At 53.2% G+C, this 21,359-nt stretch overlaps 2 protein-coding genes across 2 annotated transcripts; both read right to left on the bottom strand.

The window, feature by feature from the left end:
* Positions 1-417: 417 nt before the first annotated feature.
* Positions 418-2,168, bottom strand: LOC130265955 (olfactory receptor 14J1-like). The gene is made up of 2 exons (XM_056515296.1): positions 1,243-2,168; positions 418-454 (listed from the first exon to the last, which is right to left on the bottom strand). The coding sequence occupies exons 1-2, from the start codon at positions 2,166-2,168 to the stop codon at positions 418-420; spliced, it is 963 nt and encodes a 320-aa protein (XP_056371271.1).
* Positions 2,169-16,233: 14,065 nt separating this feature from the next.
* LOC130265954 (olfactory receptor 14J1-like) lies at positions 16,234-16,984 on the bottom strand. The gene has a single exon (XM_056515295.1). It carries the CDS (start codon positions 16,982-16,984, stop codon positions 16,412-16,414), a length of 573 nt encoding a protein of 190 aa, XP_056371270.1. The 3' UTR covers positions 16,234-16,411.
* Between the last annotated feature and the right edge of the window lie 4,375 nt (positions 16,985-21,359).

Raw genomic sequence — 21,359 nt, 5'->3', positions numbered from 1 at the left:
CATCCCTGACACCAAAGGCCATTTCCACATCCCTCACTTCCAGGCCAGTGCCCAGAACACAGCACAGCCCTGTCCAGGCGCTCAGGGTGTTTCAGAAGGGAGGCAGCTCTGATTTCTCCCCACAAACCCCCACCCCAATGGTCTCTCTGTGCAGTCCATGGCTGTCCTGAGCATTTTTTCCTGGAGCCTCCTTGCCCAGGCTGTTTCTCTCTATGGAATCCTAAAGCACAGCCCAGCAATGAATTCAGGTGTTTTCCCAGAGTTTAGTGGCCTCAAGGCACCGTTTGTGCCACCAGAACTGTGCCACCCCCGAGTGCTGATGATGGTGTTTGTGTTCACTCGGGTTCATGTCCCCACACACACGTGATGCACTGCTGAAATCTCCTCAGTACAGAGCAAACTCAGACTGCTCACTGGTCACTTGGTGTCCCTCCATGCAGGGACAAACAACCTCCTGCAAGTGGGGGAGAGGCCAGTGCTGGGTGTGGTGGTTGCAGGAGCTATTGTGAGACAATTGCCCTGGGCCACTTTCCCAGGCTGTGGCCAGAACAAAGACACAGCCCAGGCCCTGCTCTGCTGCTCCCTCAGGTCCAGCCAGGAGCTCTGGCTGTGCCAGGACACTGCTGTGTGCCCCCCCTGCACACTGCCCCTCTGCCCCAGGCACTGGGCTTTGCTTTGCATTCCTGGAGCACATTGCTGACAGCAGCTCTGGAGGAGAGCAAAGCCTTCCTGCCCTGCCCTCAGGAGATGCCCTTTGCTGATGGAGCTGCTGTGCTGGAGCCCAGCTGTGTCCCAGCAGTGCCCATGGCCTGTCCCTGCCTGTGCTCACAGCACGGACACGCAGCAGGACAGTGACCAAGCTGCCAGAGCACTGCGGCCTTACAGCCACAGAAGGGCTGGCAAGGAGAGGGTGGAGCTGGGAAGAGCAGATGTGGGAAGAGCCAGGGCCATTGTCCCAGGCTGTGCTGCTGTGCTGGGAGTCTCTTCACCTCTGCCTCTGCCCACAGGCACTGCCCTGCAGAGACAGAGAAGTGCTGAGGAAGGATCCGGGACACACAGGAAAGGGCATGCACTTGTTTTTATTTAAATGCATAGGGAAGACACCTCTTGAATATATTTGTGTTTCAAAGGGTAGATATTAATGTAGAAATGAAAAGAGTAATGTTACAGAATTTTTTAAAAATCAGGGCAACATTAGAAAAAGTAAAAAGGCTCTGGTGCAGAAAAGAAAGTGTTAAACACTTCTGAAAACATAGAGTCATCAATTTTCTCAGGCCACCTTTGAGCTCCTGGTTCCTCAGGCTGTAGATGAGAGGATTCAGGGCTGGAGGCACCACTGAGTACAGAATCGACAGGGACAGATCCAGGGATGGGGAGGAGATGGAGGAGGGCTTCAGGTAGGAAAATACTGCACTGCTGATAAACAGGGAGAGCACAGCCAGGTGAGGGAGGCAGGTGGAAAAGGCTTTGTGCTGTCCCTGCTCAGAGGGGATCCTCAGCACAGTGCTGAAGATCTGCACATAGGAGAAAACAATGAACACAAAACAACCAAGTGCTAAGAAGGAAGTGAAAACAGAAATCCCAAATTTCTTGAGGTAGGAGTGTGAGCAGGAGAGCTTGAGGATATGGGGGATTTCACAGAAAAACTGGCCCAGGGCATTGCCCTGGCTCAGGGGCAGGGAAAATGTATTGGCTGTGTGCAGCAGAGCATTGAGAAATCCACTGGCCCAGGCAGCTGCTGCCATGTGGGCACAAGCTCTGCTGCCCAGGAGGGTCCCATAGTGCAGGGGTTTGCAGATGGACACGTAGCGGTCGTAGCTCATGACGGTCAGGAGGAAATACTCTGCTGAGATAAAGAAGAGAAAGAAGAACACCTGAGCAGCACATCCTGAGTAGGAGATGATCCTGGTGTCCCAGACAGAATTGTGCATGGCTTTGGGGACAGTGGTGCAGATGCAGCCCAGGTCAGTGAGGGCCAGGTTGAGCAGGAAGAAGAACATGGGGGTGTGCAGGTGGTGGCCGCAGGCTACGGCGCTGATGATGAGGCCGTTGCCCAGGAGGGCAGCCAGTGAGATGCCCAGGAAGAGGCAGAAGTGCAGGAGCTGCAGCTGCCGCATGTCTGCCAAAGGCAGCAGGAGGAAGTGGCTGATGGAGCTGCTGTTGGACATTTTATTCACTCTGGGCATGGTGGGCTGTAGGAAGGAGAAACAGACAAGTTGGGCAGGTTTCCTTGTGTGAATTCAATGTTATTTTCTTAGAGATTTACTCAAAATTGCTTCTTCTTCAGTGGGGAAACTTCACTTACTTTTTTTTTAAATCTTTGAGCTTGGGGTTTTTCCTATCTTTAAAAGAGGAGAAATCCTCTTTAAGCATTGCTCTGAGCCTGGACACTAGGGAGCCCAGGGAGATCACAGGCTCCCTGTGTCCCAGTGTAGTCATACCTGCTGGTACCCCAGAGCTGCCCTTCCCTCATATACATCTTCCTGTATTTCGGAATGATTGCCCTTAAAATGTGCTTGAAATAATAAAGAGGACATTTTGCAAAATCTGGTTTCAAAGTTAGTTCCTCTAAAGCCACCTCCCTTTCCCTGTACAGCTAGACAGGATGGGATATCCAGGTTTGGTGTGGCTCTCAGCTGCCTGGGGTTGTGACTACTGGGTGCTGTTTCTCTCTATCCAAGCCTTGTCCCTGCCAGTGCTCCCACAGGCAAGCCCAGACCAGCCCTGGGGGCTCAGCTCTGCCCTGCACACCCCTCCCAGCACAGGGCACTGCCCAGGGGCATTTCCCTGGCAGCAGGGCCTTAAGGGCAGCTGAGACAAACTGAGATGCTGCAAGCCAAGGTGCTGCTGCTGCTGTCTGTAGGCACAGGAGGGTGAGGAGGCACTTTGTGAGGGAGATGAGAGGCAGATCTGCTGATTCCCAGTGGGACAGTGCAGGAGTCTCAGTGACACAGACACACCTGACAGCCCCTTTCCCTTCCCTTGAGGAGAATGTGGAGAGCAGCCCTGGCCATGCAGCACCATCTCCACATCAGGAGGAATCTGCCCTGATGGGGGTGGCTCCTTCCACCTCCAACTTCTCCCCACAGTCCATGGGGAGCTGCCAGGCAGGGTGAGAGCTGCCCCTGGCAGGTGGCACATGCCCTGGGCTGGCCAAGAGCCCTGAGTGCTTCAGGAGCTGCTGTGCAGGACAGCCCTGGGCAGCCCTGGCTGCAGCCCCAGCTTCAGCCCCTGCAGCCGTCCCTGGCAGCAGGAGCCATCCTGCCCTGTCCCTCTGACACTGCCCAGGGCAGCCTCGCTCTGCAGCACATCCTCCTCTTCCTCTGCCTCTGAGAAGCTGGGAGAGTCCTCCTGACATATCCCCCAGGCTGTGGGGTGTGCTGGATCCAGGAGATCCCACCAGGAGCACAGGGAACATTGCCCTGCACCCACAGACTCACCATGTCCAGGGCTGTGAAGATGTTTCCCCAAGTGAAGTCTCAGCTCAATGTCTTACCAGTCCTGGTTGCCTGTCTGTGCCTGGCTCCTGTCCCCTCAGTGCCTGCAGGCAGAGCCCTCAGCCCTGCTGGGATGGGAGAGGAGATGCTCCTCAACAGAAATGTCTTTTTGAAGGTCTTCTTGGTTGAGCTTGGGAGCTGCCTCTGTGCCAGGAGGGCAGCCCAGCTCAGCAGCACAGACACTGCACAAGGATTTTAATGAATCTCTCAGGGCTTTGGTGCTGTTTACATCAGACTCAGTCCCTGAGAGAGTGTTCAAAAAACTTCTCAAGGTCTCAAAATCACAATCAAGCCCAAAAATTTCTTGAAGTTTTAATGGGTTCCAATGAGGAACACACCTGGGAAAGTGTCCCCAGGTTGAAGTTAGAGTAGAACACTGGTGGCAGTGATGACAGGTGGGGACAAACAAGGGAAAGGTGTCTCTGATGCTGAGCAAACCTGGATGTGTTTCAGGAATGCAAAGGGCCAAGGGCTGAGCCCCAGACCCTGGCAAGGCACATCCTGTCCCTCCCTCATTGCTCAGGGCTCTTCCCGCGGCACTGGGCTCTGGGGATGTGCAATGCCAAGGGCAGGACCATGGGGCGGCCCCTGCCAGGCTGCTGAGCAGGGACAAGGAGGCAATGAGGCCCCAGCACAGCAAGGCTCACTTGTCCCCTGCTGGCCTCAGGCCTAGGGCCAGCAGCCATGGCCCAAGTGCTGCAGCAGTTGGCTCTGGCAGGGCCTTTCAGCTGCTGCCCATCCCTGTGCCCTGTGCAGCCCAGGCTGTCCTACGGTGTCCATGCCCTGCGCCTCTGTCCCTGCAGGCTGTCGTCATCCCCCGGCTGCCCCACCTCGCTGGCCCCTTCCTTTGCTGACAGCTCTGCGTCCTGCCTGCCTCTGCCTGGCCACCCAAACCTTGGCCCTGATTCTAAATATTTTAACTCATGTTTTACTGTGCCTGTGAACTTTTATCACAGGAACAAGACATGCCAGGTCTGCTTTTCCAGGAGGGACAATTGAAAGAGAAAAGACATCTGGCTTAAGGGTGCAGTGATAGAAAAAACAAGGACTCTCCATCTTGGGAATTTGGGTTGAGTTTTATGGAAATGTGTAAATTGTTATACATATGTGGTGACTGAATATATAGAACATACTTGTAGAATCAATTTTCCACATAAGGTTAGGTGTTATCCTGGGTTAGACCAAAGGCATAAATAAATGATGTCCTCTTCCACACCAAATTGGTGTCAAGGAGTCTTATTCTGATACTTCAAGGCTTGGCTGTGTGGCCTCTCAGAACTGAGGATTCAACTGTGACACCTTAGAACCTCATGGAGCCAAGGGGCCATTGTGATGCAGGAGACCCTCATGGAACCAGGGACACCACTGTGACACTGTGGAACCTCATGGAAAGAAAGGGCCATTTTGATACTTCCATGCCTCCTGCAAACAGGAGCCATTGTGACACCACAGGGCCACAGGGAGCCAAGGGGCCATTGTGACACTGAGGATCCAAGGAGATCACTGTGACACTGAGGAAACTCATGGAACCAAGGGCCCATTGTTACACTGTGGGACCCTGTGAACCAAGAGGACCATACAGACACTGTCGTGCTCCATGAATCAAAGGGGCCATTCTGATACTGCCTGGCCTCATGAGACCAAGGGGACAATTGTGACACTGTTGGGCCTCGCTGAACCTTTGACCTAACGTCACCTCATCAGCTAGACCATGGCACTGAGTGCCACGTCCAATCTTTTTATAAATTCCACCAGCGACAGCGGCTCCACCACCTCCCTGGAAAAAAGATTCCAGATCCCAATCACTCTTTCAGTGAAGAATTTTTTCCTGATGTCAAACCTAAACTACCCCTGGCTTGTCTTAAGACTGTGTCCTCTGTTCTCTCAGTGGTTGCCTGGGAGAGGAGAGTGACTCCCACCTGACTACAACCTCTGTTCAAGCAGTTGTAGAGAGTCTCACTGGAGACCATTGTAGCCATTGGGGCCCTGTAGCATGGCAGGGCCTCATGGAATCAAGGGGACCACAGTGACAGTGTGGGGCTCCATGGGACAAAGGGGCCATTCTGACACTGTGGAACCAAGGAGAGCTTTGTTACACTACAGGGCACCGGAGACCATGATGACACTTTGAGGCCTCGTGGAACCAAAGAACCATTGTGGCACTGCAGGGCCTCATGGAACCAAGGGCACAAGAGTGACACTGTGAGCTCCAAGGGACCAAGGGGGCATTCTCACACTGCAAACCAAGGAGACCATTGTGACACTGTGGGTCATCATGGAACTGAGGGTCCATTGTGACACACCATGGCCTCATGGAACCATGGAGGCCATTTTTACAATTTGAGGCTTTGTGAAACAAAAGGGACATTGTGGCATTTCAGGGCCTTCTTAACCCAAGGAAACCTTAGTGACACTGTGGGGCTCAACAGAACCAGGGGGCCATTGTGACTCTGTGGGGACTCATGGAATCAATGTCTGTTGTGACACTTTGCAGCCCCATGGAACCAAGGAGTCCATTGTGACACTGCAAGGCCTCAAGCAAAGAACCATTGTGACACTATGGGTCTCCTCAGGCCAAGGGGCACTTGTAACACTGTGTGCCACCATTAAACGAAGGAGTTCATTGTGACACTACAGGGCCCCATGGAACTAAGGATTCATGTAACAGTGCGGGACCCCATGGAACCAAAGGTCCATTGTGACACTGCAGGGCCTCATGGAATCCTGAAGGCTGTTTTCCTAGTTTAGGACAAAACTGGGGGAAGCCTCCAAAGGAGCCCCCCAGAGAATAAGCCCCCCTTACAATTCCTCCCCCCCACTGGGCTCAGAAAGAATTTTACTCGGGGGGAAAAGTGGAAAAATACTATTTATTAACAAACACAAGAAAAACACTTCCCAGCAACAGGAAAGTACAATCCCAGATGACAAAAGAAATGTTTTCACCGAAGTGAGAGACGGTCGCTGCTGGGAATGGCGAGAAGCTTCTTGGGCAGGCTCCGGAGGCAGTCTCTGATGCTCAGGTCCCGTCCGGAGCCGGTACAGATCTTGGAGCTGAAGGAGAGAAGGGGGAGGTGAAGGCAGCAGCTGGGGCAGAGCAGGGGCAGAGCCGGGGCAGCAGCAGTGGGGCAGAAGCAAGTGGGCCGCAAGCAGCAGCAAGCAGCAAGCCGGGCAGCTGGGCAAGCCAAGCAGCGCAGCCCCCCGGGCCCCCACCCCCCCGGAGGGGGAGAAGGGCACTGGCGGCAGCTCCATGCAGACAGAGAGGTGTGGGGGTGGGAGAGGAGCAGACACAACACCAACCCAGGACAGCTGTGATGACACTTCGAGGCTTCGTTGAATCAAGGGGCTCTACAGGTCTGCATGGAACCAAGGAGACCCTTCTGCCATTGTGAGTCCCCATGGAACCAAGGTTCCATTGTGATACTGTGGTGTGGGAAGCGCAGGCACGAAGACCTCTCAGGGCCTTGTGCATACAGGATCAGAGACAGAGACGGATACAAGGTTTGACCTTAGACCTTGAAGAAGGCTTGGAGAATTACAGCATTAAAGTGAAACAGACATGAAACAAGATTATAAGTTTGTAGTTTAAGTAAAAATATACAGAATCTTGCTAATTTCCCTCCCGACCCCGTAACTACGACTGTTCATGTCTCTCATGCTTCCTCGGTAACCCCAAATCCCGCCCCTCCTCTCGCAATCTGCAATTTCCCCACCCCCGGTTCTGGCCCGTCCCCGTCCCTTGCCCCCGCCCCCACTATCCCAGCCCCTGCTATCCCTGTCCCCGCGCCCGTCACTGTTTGGCCCCGCTCGTTGGCTCCGCCCCTGCACGTCCACCCACCAATGTCATCGTCTCCGCCCTGCCCCTCGCTGCTGGCGTCAAGCTGACCACGCCCCCCTCCCTTGCTCCTGCGAGTCCCTCAGCCCCTCCCCCAATACCCGGCGCCACCGCCATGACGGACGTGGCTGCGGCTCCCTTCGTTCCCACCCCGTTGCAAACACAGCAGTCTACAAAGTCCATAGTCCCTGCAGTTACGGCATCAGTGCAGTCCAGCGTCCCGACGGACCGGGCTGCACCACTCGGCTCCACACCGGTGCTGCCGGCGGCAGCACAGATGCTTCCCGTTCCCAACCCGGGAGCCGCCTGGCGCGGAGTGAGCCTGCCGTCGGAGCTGGCCCGCGCAGATGCACCGCTGCCTGCGCGCGGCCCCGCGGCTGTGCGGAGCACAACGTCGGCGCCGACTGCGGTCCCGGAGTGCCCAGATGTGCCTGTTGGTCCCACGCCAGCGCTGCAGGCTCCGGCCAGCCCAGTCCCCGGGCAGGCAGTGGGGGACGCTCAACCTGGAGCTCCTCCACCACCTGTGCTGCCCCGTGCTACTGCGTTCCTGCCTCAGTTCTGCCCGGCAACCATCGCAGCTCACCCCCTGAACTCCCGGTGCTCGGCAGCGTTCACCGAGAAGCCGCCACCCTCCCAATCTCCTTCCGAGACATAGCCGCAGCCGCGCCACCGCTCAGCTGCTCTTCCGTGTCAGCAGTGAAAACTATGTTCTCTCTGCATCCCCCCGCCGGCGCCCCGCCTCCACCTCCTGCTCTGGCCCTGCCACACACGGCTCCGCCACCTGTGACCCGCATGGCACCGCCAGCCGCCACCATAATGCCAAGTCCACCGGTGGAAGCCCTGATGCAGCATCCTGCCCCAGTTCAACCGCTGCTGCCCATTGCAGCCCCAATCCTGCCTCCCGTTTTAGTCCCATTAAATGCAACTCCGCAGCCCATGCCCACCAGCGCAACTCAGTCCTTCTTAGCCCCTCCTGGTCCACAGCACCCCGCCGGAGCCGTCAGCAAGCAGCCCGCCACAATCAAAGACGCCATGCCTGTCCACATAACACTGGACACGAACACCGCCCATGTGCAGAACTCGCCAGTGCCTCCTGCATCTGCGCTGTCCCCGTCTCTCCTATGTCCCAAAGCGTCCCTTCAGCAGTACCCCTCCACAGCCCGCTGTCCAGTACTCTATATGCCTACCGCACCAAAGCCAGATCCACCGCCGGACTTATCCAGTTCAGCCCTGTTATCGCAGCCTGGCACACATATTATGCAAAACAGATGGGGAATTGACGGCATAACACCCCCCGGTTTTGGTTAAAAACTCAAAAACACCTCAAGAAAAAAAATGGAATTTTATCATTTGCACAAATGCATGTTAATTTTCTTCCTTTGTTTTAGTTTTTATAGTAAAACCTTATCTGTAAATCAACCTAAGATAAATGCCTGGGTTGCTTTAGCCAAATCCGCAAGCTATGATATCATCTGTCTATTTAACACATATAAAAATTTTCACAAATTTGCTGCATAAATTTATCAAAACATTTTGCAAAATTTAAAAAAAAAATTTGGCTGACCAAATTACAAAAAGTTACTACCTAGCTGAACAGTTTGTTCAAAGTTAAGGCTTTGCCTCTTGGCTAAGGAAACTCTGTTTAACTCTAAAATAAGTTTGTGTATTCTAGTAGTATTAATTTTAGTTTTAATATTTGTACCCTGCAAATACTAATCAAAGCAATATCCAATGTATTAATTGTTGAAGAAAACGGGGGAGATGTTGGAGAAGATGAAACTGAGGAATCTTGCAAATATGAATGCTCAGATTCTGGGAATTGTTGGGGAAGGTAGAACAGGAAAGCCCTAGTTACTGAATTACCATAAACACAATAGGATGGCTCGATGAAGCTAATCCACTCTTAATTAAACAATGCTTTTGGCCAGAGGGCAATGCCAAAAGACACAAAAGACTAGCCAACACCCAAAGATTAGATCTTAGAGTTTAGAATGTCACACACTATGCTAATATAAGGATTCCTATAGGCTACATGTAAATGCTATAGAATTAGTATTTTGTATTAGATTGGTTCTTAGGGATAAGAATATTCATGATAGAAGTGGATTTATTGTGTTACAAACAGGAAGTCACTCTCTTTCTCTTCTCCTCTTCTTCCTCTCTCTTTCTCTTCTCCTCTTCTTCCTCTCTCTTCTCTTCTCTTCTCTTCTCTTCTCTTCTCTTCTCTTCTCTTCTCTTCTCTTCTCTTCTCTTCTCTTCTCTTCTCTTCTCTTCTCTTCTCTTCTCTTCTCTTCTCTTCTCTTCTCTTCTCTTCCCTTCCCTTCCCTTCCCTTCCCTTCCCTTCCCTTCCCTTCCCTTCCCTTCCCTTCCCTTCCCTTCCCTTCCCTTCCCTTCCCTTCCCTTCCCTTCCCTTCCCTTCCCTTCCCTTCCCTTCCCTTCCCTTCCCTTCCCTTCCCTTCCCTTCCCTTCCCTTCCCTTCCCTTCCCTTCCCTTCCCTTCCCTTCCCTTCCCTTCCCTTCCCTTCCCTTCCCTTCCCTTCCCTTCCCTTCCCTTCCCTTCCCTTCCCTTCCCTTCCCTTCCCTTCCCTTCCCCTCTTTACCTTCTTTACTCTCTCTCTCTACCCTCCCCCTTCTCTCTGTCTTTCCCTCCTTTTATCTCTTTAATCTGCACGAGGCTGTGCTGGGCAGCTCCTAGCAGACTTTCTTATAATAAACTGCAACTGTAGCTTTTAGCATTTACAGAGCGTTTGAGTCTTGTTCCACGCGTCCACCCTGATACAAAGAATCCAGGAGTCTCCCGCACTGGACCTTGTCCCCTGGCCCTTGGGAAGGGAATGTGGTGAGTTGGGTGGGCAGGGGGATGTGGGCAGTGGATGTGGCCAGTGGCTATGGGAAATGGGTGTGGGCAGAAGGTGTGGTCAGTGGCTGTGGTCAATGGATGGGTGCTCAGTTGGGTGGTCATTCGGTGTGGTCAGTGGATGGGGTCAGTGGATGTGTTCAGTGGGTGTGCTCAGTGGAGGTATGGTCATTTGGGGGATGAGTGGGGTGCAGTCAGTGGGTGTGGTCAGTGAGGAGTGGTCAGTAGGATGTTGGTATTGGGGTGTGGTCACTGGCTGTGGTCAGTGGGGTGTGGACAATAGGTGCAGTCAGTTTGAAGGTTGCTGGAGGATGGTCACTAAGGTGTGGTCAGTGGGTGTGATCAGCAGAGAGTGGTCAGTGTGTTTTGCCAGTTTGGGTGGTCAGTGGGTATGGGCTGTGGGTGGTCATTGTGATATGGTCAGTGAGAGCGGTGTGTGGGTGTGGTCAATTTGGGTGGTCAGAGTTTTGTGGTCAGTGGTTGTGGTCAGTGGCAGTGTAGTCAGTTGTGTTTCAGTGGCTGTGGTAAGTGGGTTGTGGACATTGGTGTCTGGCCAGAGGTTTTAGGCATTGGGGTGTGGTCAGTAGCTGTGGTCAGTGGATGTGGTCAGTGGGGAGGTCAGTGGGGGGGTAGTAAGTAGGTGTGGTCAGTTGGTTGGTCAATTGGTGTGGTGGTGGATGGTGGTCAATGGCTGGGGCCATTGGCTACAGTCAGTGGCGGAGTGGTCAGTGGGTGGGTAGTAAGTAGCTGTGGTCAGTTGGGTGGTCAATTGGTGTGGTGATGGACGGTGGTCAATGGGTGGGGTCACTGGCTGCAGTCAGTGGCGGAGTGGTCAGTGGGTGTGGTGAGTGACTGTGGTCAGTGGGGTGTAGGCAGTGGTGTGTGGACCAAGCGTGTTGTCAGTGGGGGTGGTCATTGGGCAGGTCCAGGTGGTTTGGTCAGTGGGGGTGGTCACTGTGTTTGGTCAGTGGGTACTGTCGATGGGAGTGGGCAATGGGGTGTGGGCATTGACGTCTGGGCAGTGGGTTTGGTCAGTGGGTGCCATCAGTGGGTGCAGTCAGTGGGTGTGGTCATTAGGGGTGATTGTTGGGTGTGGACAGTGGGTGTGGTCAGTGGGTTGCAGTCAGTGGATGTGGATAGTTGGTGTGTCACTGGGGTGTGGTCAGTTGGTGTGCTCAGGGGATGTGATCAGTGGAATGGTCAGTTGGTGTGCTAGGTAGGTGCAGTCAGTGGGCATGGTCATGGGGGTGGTCAGTGGATGAGGTCAGTGGATGTGGTCAGTGGGTTATTTGGTATGGCCAGTGGATTTGCTCAGTGGCATGTGGTCAGTCAGGGTATGGTCAGTTGGGTGGTCAGTCAGTTTGTTCAGTTGGGTGGTCTATGGGTAGTGGTCAGAAGGATCAGGCAGTGGGGGTGGTCAGTGTATGTGGCCATTTGGGGTGGTCATCGGGAAGGTGCTTGGCCAAGGCAAAAGGAGGCTCCCTGTGTGCCCTGCTCCCCTCTCCCTGAGCTCCTGAGAGCTCTGCAGCCCCTGCTGCCATCTCATCTGCCTAGGCCAGCACAACAGCCCCAGCCTTGGGGCCCTCCAGAGCTGCTCCTGCTCCAGGCCCAGGGCCCATCCCAGAGCTGGGGCAGCCACAAAGCTGTGCCCATTGCTGTTCCTTCCTGCTCTGATGAGGATGGATCCTCAGCCACTTGGAGGTTACTGATGAATTTTCCTACTCTGGAGATGTGTTCTTCCTTGAGCTCTTCAGGACGGGATTTAAATGAGAAAGACTCAAAAATATTTGTTCAAAACACCCAAACAAGAAAATCCCCTGGGAATAATTTAAGTTTTCAATTCTTCTGTGGTTACATAGAAAGAGCTAATATACTATCTTGAAAATAATTCAGAGACAAATCTATTTTGTTTAATTGTATTTTCCTGTTTATAGGTTTATATCAGCAATGTCCAGTAGATGTTGATCCCCAGGACCCTCTAATGAAGTCTGAATAGACATGAAAGCCAAGACGCTTCATGGCTCACAATCAAATCACACTTTGTCCAAACCACCTCCCCACCTATTCCCTCATCCAAACCCTGGGACTCCTATGGATCAGGAATGGTGTGGCCAGCAGGACCAAGGCAGTGATTCTTCCCCTGTGCTCAGCACTGGTTGGGCAGCACCTCGAGTGCTGTGTCCAGTTCTGGGCCCCCCAATTTAGGAAGGACATGGAGAGACTGGAGCATGTCCAGAGAAGGGCAGCAAGGCTGGTGAGGGGTCGGGAACACAAGTCCTGTTAGGAGAGGCAGAGGGAGCTGGAGTTGTTTATCCTGGAGAAGAGGAGGCTCAGGGAGACCTCATCATTCTCTACAACTCCCTGACAGGAGGGTTCAGTCAGGGGAGGGTCAGACTCTTTTCCCAGGGAACAGTCACAGGACAGGAAGACACAGCCTTAAGTTGCACCAGGGGATGTTTAGGATAGGCATTAGGAAATATTCTTGACAAAAAGGGTGATTGGGAATTGGAATGGGCTGCTCATAGAGGTGGGTGAGTCACCGTCCCTGGAAGTTTTTCAGCATAGACTGGATGTGGCACTGAGTGCCATGGTCTGGGTGACAAGGTATTGTTTGGTCACAGGTCAAACTCAATGCTCTCAGAGGTCTTTTCCAGCCTGGTTGATGCTGTGATGATTGTGACACTGCAGGGCCCTGGGGAAGCAAGGGGCCATTGTGACACTGCAGGGCCTCGTGGAACTGAGAGGACCAGAGTGACACTCTGTATGACATGGCACCACAGAGCCAAGGGGCCACTGTGACACTGTGGGGCTACATGGAAGCCAGGAGTCCATGGTGACAATCTGGATCCTTGTGGAACCACAGAGGCCACTGTGACACTGCAGGGCCTTGTGGAACCAAGGGGCCACTGTGCCACTGCAGAACCAAGGAGAGCCTTGTGAGAGCCTGGGGAAAATGGAATCAAGGGGCCATTGTTCCACTGCAAGGACTCTTGGAACTAAGGGAACAACTGTGACACTCTGGTGCCCCATTGAACCAAGGGTCCCTCGTGACACTGCAGGATCTTGTGGAACCAGGGCTCCATTGTGACACTGCAGCACCAAGGAATTCATGGTGGCACTCGGAGGCCTCATGGAGCCAAGAGGCCACAGTGACACTGCAGGGCCTTGTGGGACCATGCAGAGCATTGTGACAGAGCAGGACCTCGTGTGATGATGGGGCCATTGTGACACTGCAGGGCCCTATGGAACCAAGGGGCCAGTGCTGCTCCTCAGGGACTCATGGAATGAAGGAAACATGTTTGGCACTTTGTCTAAGTTTTTTTAAACTTTTAATGGAGCCTTTTAGAGAAAAAGCCCCCCTTACAATTCCTCCCCCCCACTGGGCTCGGAAAAGAATTTTACTCGGGGGCAAAAGTGGAAAAAAACTTATTTATTAACAAACAAAAGAAAAACACTTCCCACCAACAGGAAAGTACAATTCCATATGACAAAAAACATTTTTACTAAAGTAAGAGACGGTCGCTCCTGGGAAGGGCGAGAAGCTTCTTGGGCAGGCTCGGAGGCAGTCTCTGATGTCTAGGTCCCGTCCAGAGCCGGTACAGATCTTCGAGCTGAAGGGGAGAAGGGGGAGGGGAAGGCAGCAGCCGGGGCAGCAGCAGCAGGGCAGTGGCAGCCGCAGCAGCAGTGGGGCAAAAGCAGCAGGGCAGAAGCAGCGGGGCAGAAGCAAGCGGGCGGCAAGCAGCACCAGCAGCCGGGCAGCGCAAGCCAGCTAAGCAGCTCAGCCTCAGGGCCCCACCCCCCCGGGGGGGAAGAAGGGCACCGCACCGGCAGCAGCTCCATGCAGACAGAGATGTGTGGGGGCGGGAGAGGAGCAGACACATCACCAACCCAGGACACACTGTCATGGCCCTTGGGAAAAGAGGCCATTGTGACACTGTGGAACCAAGGAGAGCATTGCTGCACTGCGAGACCTCATGGAACCAAGGATCCATTTTGGCACTGCGGGGCCCAATGATCCAAGAGACATTGTGACACCAAGGGATCCCATGGGACCAAAGGGACATTGTGACCTCATGGAATCATGGAGATCATTGTGACTCTCTACAGCCTCATGGAACCTTGGTGGTACCAAGTTACCTGGGAGTGTGGATCTGCTGGAGGGTAGGAGGGCTCTGCAGAGGGATCTGGACAGGCTGGATCCAGGGCCCAAATCCAACAAGGTGAGGTTTAACAAGACCATTTTCTGGATCCTGCACTTTGGATAAAACAACCCCTGCAGTGCTACAGGCTGGGGAGAGAGTGTCTGGACAGCAGCCAGGCAGAAACGGATCTGGGGGCACTGATGGGCAGCAGGCTGGACATGAGCCAGCAGTGTGCTCAGGTAGCCAAGAAGGCCAGTGGCACCTGGCCTGGATCAGGAATGGTGGGGCAGCAGGACCAGGTCAGTGATTATACCCCAGTACTTGGCACTTGTGAGGCTGCACCTCGAGTCCTGTTGTCCAGTTCTGGGCCCCGCACTTTAAGAAGAACATGGAGGGGCTGGAGCATGTCCAGAGAAGGGCTACAAGGCTGGTGAACGGTCTGGAACACAAGTCCTGTGAGGAGAATTGTGGGAGCTGGGGTTGTTTATCCTGGAGAAGAGGAGGCTCAGGGAGACAAGTCGGTGTCAGGGCACAGGTTGGACTTGATGATCTCCAAGGCCTTTTCCAGCCTTCCTGATTCTGTGATTCTCTGAAACCAACCCTGGAGCAGTTGCAGGATGAGCCCTGGGCCTCCTCTTCAGAAGATCCAGCAGTCCAGGTCCCTCAGCTTCTCCACAGAGCCCCAAAGCCCATCCTATCAGTCTTGCAGAGCCTCTCCAGCCCCTCCTCATTGCCCAGAACAGGGAGCCCCACACCCAGACACACCAGCCCAGATGTGCCCCCTGGGCTGTGGTGCCTCTGGCAAGGGAGCAGCACAAGGCACTTTAGGATCCTGCAGACAAAAAAAAGGGAAAAGGATGGGCAAGAGGAAAAAATCTGTATGACTAAAGAGGAATGAAAGTGAAGGTGAAGGAAAGGAAATACTCAGGGCTATTTGGGAGTGGCTGCCAGGCAGCTCTGGCTCTAAGCAACGATGTCTGCAGTGGGACAGGAAGCTCACAGCTCATGGGAACAAATTTTCTGGCTGAATTCAGAGGCCACCACAACACCTGAGTGGTTTCCCTCCCGTGCCCCAGACCTTGCTGGCCCCAGGGGCTGATGGCATTTGTGCTCACTCAGCTCCATCTCCCCACAGCAGCACCATGGGGGTGCTGACGCCTGCTCTGTGCAGTGCAAACAGGGGCTCCTGAGCCAGTGCTGCCGTGTCTGTGCCTGCAAGGATGCGACACCTGTGTGAGCTGGGGGAGAGGCCAGGGCTGCAGAGGGGGATGTTGTTGGCAGGTGCATGAGGACGCTGTGGGACGCTGCCCTGGGGTGTCCAGCACAATGGGGATGGATCAGCCCCTGCTCTGCTGCTCCTTGCCAGGGTCTCCCCCTTGCAGGGACCTTGCAAAGCACCAGCCATGCTGTTTGCCCCCAGCCTGCCCACGGCCACCCTGGGGCTGCTCAGGGGGGTTTTCTCTGCTCAGCATTGGCCTGGCCAAGTGTTGTGGAGAGAGCCTGGCCAAGGAGCCTGGAGCCCCCAGGCCCTGCCCTGAGGCGTCAGCGCTGCCCCAGCAGGGCCCATGGCCTGTTCCTGCTGCAGCCCTGGCACTGCCACCCCCAGGGCTGTGCCCGGCCCCGAGAGCACTCAGGCCCTGCAGCAACACGAGGGGCAGGAGGGCAGCGGGGCAGTGGCACGGGAGCAGCACTGGCAACAGCAAGTGCTGCTGCTGCTGGGCACAGCTGCTGTGCCAGCACTGATCTGCCTCAGCTCTGCACACAGACATTGCTGCTGCAGCTTCAGAGAAGGGAACAGAAAAGAGATCTCTGGAGAAAACTTTGCTGGGAGAGAGATACTTTATTTTCTTAAAAGCCACCATAAGCACAGCTCCTCATTGACATGGACTGTGTCATAGTGAAGGTTGACAAATGTAAAATGAGAAAGGGCACAAATTATGGTGTTTCTTAGTGGGCAAAATTATAAAAATAATGCAAATGAAATGAAAGAGCAAGCCAACACACAAGCCCAACTGAAATAATCAGAGATGGCTTTTATTACAAGTGATTTGAAGAAATGGGCCAGTATTTCACATTTTCTGAAATCATCCAGTGATCAGTTTCCACACAGCAGCCTTAAGCTCCTTGTTCCTCAGGCTGTAGATGAGGGGATTCAGGGCTGGAGGCACCACTGAGTACAGAACTGACAGGGATAGATCCAGGGATGGGGAAGAGATGGAGGGGGGCTTCAGGAAGGCAAATGACCCAGTGCTGAGAAACAGGGAGACCACGGCCAGGTGAGGGAGGCAGGTGGAAAAGGCTTTGTGCCGTCCCTGCTCAGAGGGGATCCTCAGCACGGCCCAGAAGATCTGCACATAGGAGAAAATAATGAACACAAAGGAACCAAATGCCAAACAAAAACCCACCCATGAAATCCCAAGTTGCCTAAGGTTGGAGTGTGAGCAGGAGAGCTTGAGAATCTGGGGCACTTCACAGAAGAACTGGCCCAGGGCATTGCCCTGGCACAGGGGCAGGGAAAATGTATTGGCTGTGTGCAGCAGAGCATTGAGAAAGCCACTGGCCCAGGCAGCTGCTGCCATGTGGGCACAAGCTCTGCTGCCCAGGAGGGTCCCGTAGTGCAGGGGTTTGCAGATGGATACGTAGCAGTCATAGCACATGACGGTCAGGAGGGAAAGCTCTGCTGTGATAAAGAACATAAGGAAAAACACCTGAGCAGCACGTCCATCATGAGAGATGTTCCTGGTGTCCCAGAGGGAATTGTGCATGGCTTTGGGGACAGTGGTGCAGATGCAGCCCAGGTCAGTGAGGGCCAGGTTGAGCAGGAAGAAGAACATGGGGGTGTGCAGGTGGTGGCCGCAGGCTACGGTGCTGATGATGAGGCCGTTGCCCAGGAGGGCAGCCAGTGAGATGCCCAGGAAGAGGCAGAAGTGCAGGAGCTGCAGCTGCCGGTGTCTGCCAATGGCAGCAGGAGGAAGTGGCTGATGGAGCTGCTGTTGGACATTTGGTGTGTCTTGGCATGGGGATCTGTAAGAAAAGTAAGCATGAAATAGTTCGGTTTGGACTTTAAATATCCCAGCCCAGCTTTGTGGCACTTTCCTCCCAGTGCCCACCCAGGGCTCTTCTGCCTGGAGCTGCTTCCCAGTGCTCAGGGCTGGGCAGTGCCAGTGCTGCCAGAGCCCAGCCCAGCCCTGGGGGCTCAGCTCTGCCCTGCAGAGCCCTCCCAGCACAGGGCAGTGCCCAAGGCTAGCTCTGACCCTGCAGGGTCTGCTGGCAATGTCACAGCAACCCTGATGAGACTAAAAAAGCTGCTCTTATGCTGCTTGTAAGGGGCCCTGTGCTCGTTTCTGCCTGGATTATTATGATTTGAGAGAAAAAAAAATTTTTTTGCAACCTGATCTGAGAGATGGATATTAGTGTGCAAATTCCCATCCAGGCAACCAAGAGGAGTTGGTTCTAAAAGCATGACTTTCCCTTTCCTGCAGCCTCTATCTCATTGTGCTCCCTGCAAAATCTACTTGGAAATGTTCTGGAGTTAAATGTTGTGCTGGGAGAAGTCCTTAACAATACAGCATCCTCACCACACAAGAAAAACACTTCCACACCTTACCACCTGTCTCCTTCCACCCAGACCTTGTCCCCCAGTGCTCTGGGCAGCTCTCAGGGCTGGCTGAGAGGTGTCCCTGGTAGGCAGCAGAGTCCCTGGCCCAACACAGCACCCTGGGCTGCAGGACCCTGCTCTGCAGGACAGCCCTGGGCACACCTGGCTGCTCTGCACAAGAGGTAATCAGAGAATGTACTCACAGAGTCTGTAGGCATTGGGATGTTCCAGCTTTAGGAGATCACTGCAGGAGCTGCAGCTGCCTTGTCCTGCAGCCAGAGGCTTCCTGTGTCAAGGGCTGGGAGTAATACTGCCCAAGTCACTTCTCAGCATCTTCTCAGCCCTGACTGATTGAAGCTCTCTGTGCTGTGTCTCTGTGCTGTGCCCAGGGTGGCTGCAGGCAATGCCCAGCCCTGCTGGGTTGGGAGAGGAGCTGTTCCTCAGCAGAAATGTGGTTTTGAAGATCTTCTTTGTTGCCAGGAAGTTCCTCTGTGCCAGGAGATTTGCCCAGCTCAGCAGCACAGACACAGCAAAAGAAATTTAATGAACCTCTCAGGGCCTTGGTGCTGTTTACATCAGACTCAGTCCCTGAGAGAGTGTTCAAAAAACTTCTCAAGGACACAAAGTGAGATATAAACTCCAAAGTTTCAAGACGTTTTAATGGATCCCACTGAGAACCACGAGTGTGAAAGTGGTTCCAGTTAGAGCTGAACACTGGAGGCAGTGATGACAGGTGGGGACAAGAAAGGGAAATGTGTCTGTGATGCTCAGCAAACCTGGATGTGTTTCAGGAATGCAAAGGGCCAAGGGCTGAGCCCCAGCCCCTGGCCAGGCAGATCCTCATCACTCAGGGCTCTTCCCAGGGCATTGGGCTCTGGGGATGTGCAATGCCAAGGGCAGGACCATGGGGCAGCCCCTGCCAGGCTGCTGAGCAGGGACAAGGAGGCAATGAGGCCCCAGCACAGCAAGGTTCACTTGTCCCCTGCTGGCCTCAGGCCCAGGGCCAGCAGCCATGACCCAAGTGCTGTAGGAGTTGGCTCTGGCAGGGCCTTTCAGCTGCTGCCCATCCCTGTGCCCTCTGCAGGCCAGGCTGTCCTACGGTGTCCATGCCCATGCCTCTGTCCCTGCAGGCTGTCGTCATCCCCCGGCTGCCCCACCTCGCTGGCCCCTTCCTTTGCTGACAGCTCTGCATCCTGCCTGCCTCTGCCTGGCCACACAAAGCCTTGGGCTGCTTCAGACTCCTTTTGGGAGACATGGTACACCACAGCCCTTGGAGAGATTTTCCTTTCTCTTTCTTCTCAGTTCGGCCCTCCCCAGCTTCACTTGGCATTAATTTCCTTTTTCCAGATGTTCTCTACTATGTCAAAAGGATCCACCATGTCTGAAACCGCCTTTCAATCCCTCCCAGGGCTGTCTGCTGCTGTCCTCATTTTCTACCCCCTTGGACCACAGGCCTCTTTTGTCCCTACAAAATGCTGCAGTGTCACAATGTAATGACGGTGGTAAAGAAGAGACGGGTTCTTCACGATATGCCATGAAGCGGTTTATTGATCCACAAAGCAAAGTTTATATACTTTTTTACCTATTACTAAAAATAGCGCACCAATCATATTAGCGGTACTAAGTTATATAACAATATCATTGCTCAATCTATGCCTCGTTTAAGCTAACCAGGTACCAGGTAGATATTACAAAAATCCCCATAAAAACTGCAGCGTAAGCTCTTCGTACCAAGCACTTCACCCTTTTTCTTACGGTATTTGTCCTCACACCACCATATGGGTTTCATTTGGCCTGGAGCATCACAGTTCTTATGCATAGTCATGTTATACAAAGCATCCCATTCAGCTTTTTCTAAAGGCACAGATATTAGGCAAGTTTGAAAAGGATTACCTGGAGAAGTCATAGAAAGGTACAGCGTAGATTCATTCAATGCGTCAGCAAGCGTAAGCCAAACATTGCTTTCTGGAAGAGGCAACAATGGCAATGTTTCTACCTGCCCTTCGTGAAGGCCGAGCCCTAGTACAAGGATCAGCCCAAGGAGTCAGATACGGCTCCGAGAAATATTGATGTGGAAGCCAGCCATGGTTATGTCCACATACAAATTTCAAAATATCACAATTACCAAAAGAGTGTCGTAAAGGATCACAAATTGGACACTGGCGAAGGCGGCGGCTTGCAATGCAATACCACCTTTTCTGACACTTCTGACACTGACACAAGGCCCACACCTGGTGCCAATGTTCCTTGCAAATAAAACAAGGTATGGGGTTACATTCAAGTCTAAGTTCCCGTTTCAATTGTCCCGGTTGCCGTTCACGACAATGCACCTGTACTTCAAGGATGTCTTCTACTGTGTCCGGGGTCAGACGACCACGGAATTCAAAGAGCGGTGCAAAGTCAATGAGCCCTCTCGTATCAACGAGAAGCTGGTTGAGACGATGGTCCGGAAGAATCTGGGACTGGAGCCGAGGATGGCTGGGTCGGGATCTCCGGTGAGATGCCAGGGCTACAGCAGTCCTCTTTCTGGGGAGGTTCCAAGGATTCTCGGAATGGTCTCACGCTCTTGGCCGGAATTCACCTCGGGCCGTTCTCTGTGGAGACACAAGCATACCCTTTTCCCCAGGTGACAAGGGGATAGGGTCCCATGATCTTACCTGTTTCTGGATCCTCAATGAAGACTGGAGCTTTCTGTTTGACCTCTAACTGAGGATTATTACCAAAATGCCTAACAATAGGAGGGTTAGGGTCCATTAGGGAACAATTTAAAAAGTTAAAAACAATGCTTTCTGCAGCCTTTCAGCTGGGGTGGCATTCCCCATTCCGCCTTTCTGTTGTAACAAAAGACGCTTAAGTGAAGCTTGGGCTCTTTCAATGATAGCTTGGCCTGTGGGGGAATGAGGAATACCTGTTTTGTGTGACACTCCCCAGAGAGCAAGAAAACCTGCAACTCTTTGAGAGATATATGCAGGACCGTTATCAGTTTTAATTTCAGAGGGAATCCCCAAGACCGCAAAAGCACTCGCAAAGTGACGACATACGTCCTTTGCAGATTCTCCAGTGTGACAAGATGCAAACAAGGCAACTGAAAATGTATCTATAGAAGAGTGAATATATTCAAGTTGGCTGATTTCAGGAAAATGAGTAACATCTGTTTGCCAAATTTGAAGGCTTTGAAGATCTCTAGGGTTAACACCTCCTGCAAGAGAAGGAAAGGAGTGTCTTTGACAATCTGGGCACACAGCCACAATACTGGAGGATTGGCGACTTGTCAAGCCGAAAGTGCGTGCAAGTGCAGCAGCATTTTGGTGAAAAAATGAATGACTGAGTTTTGCTTGAGAAAAGCGGTCTGGTAACACAGGCTGAGTTGTTTGAACTGGTAAAGTAAGCAAATCTGCTTGACGATTCCCTTCTATAATAAAACCAGGTAACCT

This window comes from Oenanthe melanoleuca, unplaced genomic scaffold, assembly GCF_029582105.1.
Source record: "Oenanthe melanoleuca isolate GR-GAL-2019-014 unplaced genomic scaffold, OMel1.0 S001, whole genome shotgun sequence".
NCBI classification, from domain to species: Eukaryota; Metazoa; Chordata; class Aves; order Passeriformes; family Muscicapidae; genus Oenanthe; species Oenanthe melanoleuca.
Note: the sequence above shows the minus strand (reverse complement) of the source record. Positions and strands in the feature narration are given on the sequence as shown.

Coding starts and splice junctions, on each gene's coding strand:
- LOC130265954 (XM_056515295.1), bottom strand. CDS start 16,984: ATGTGCTATGACTGCTACGTATCCATCTGCAAACCCCTGCACTACGGG.
- LOC130265955 (XM_056515296.1), bottom strand. CDS start 2,168: ATGTCCAACAGCAGCTCCATCAGCCACTTCCTCCTGCTGCCTTTGGCA. Junction 455..1,242: donor ATGACTCTATGTTTTCAGAA/GTGTTTAACACT, acceptor CCCCACTTGCAG/GAGGTTGTTTGTCCCTGCAT.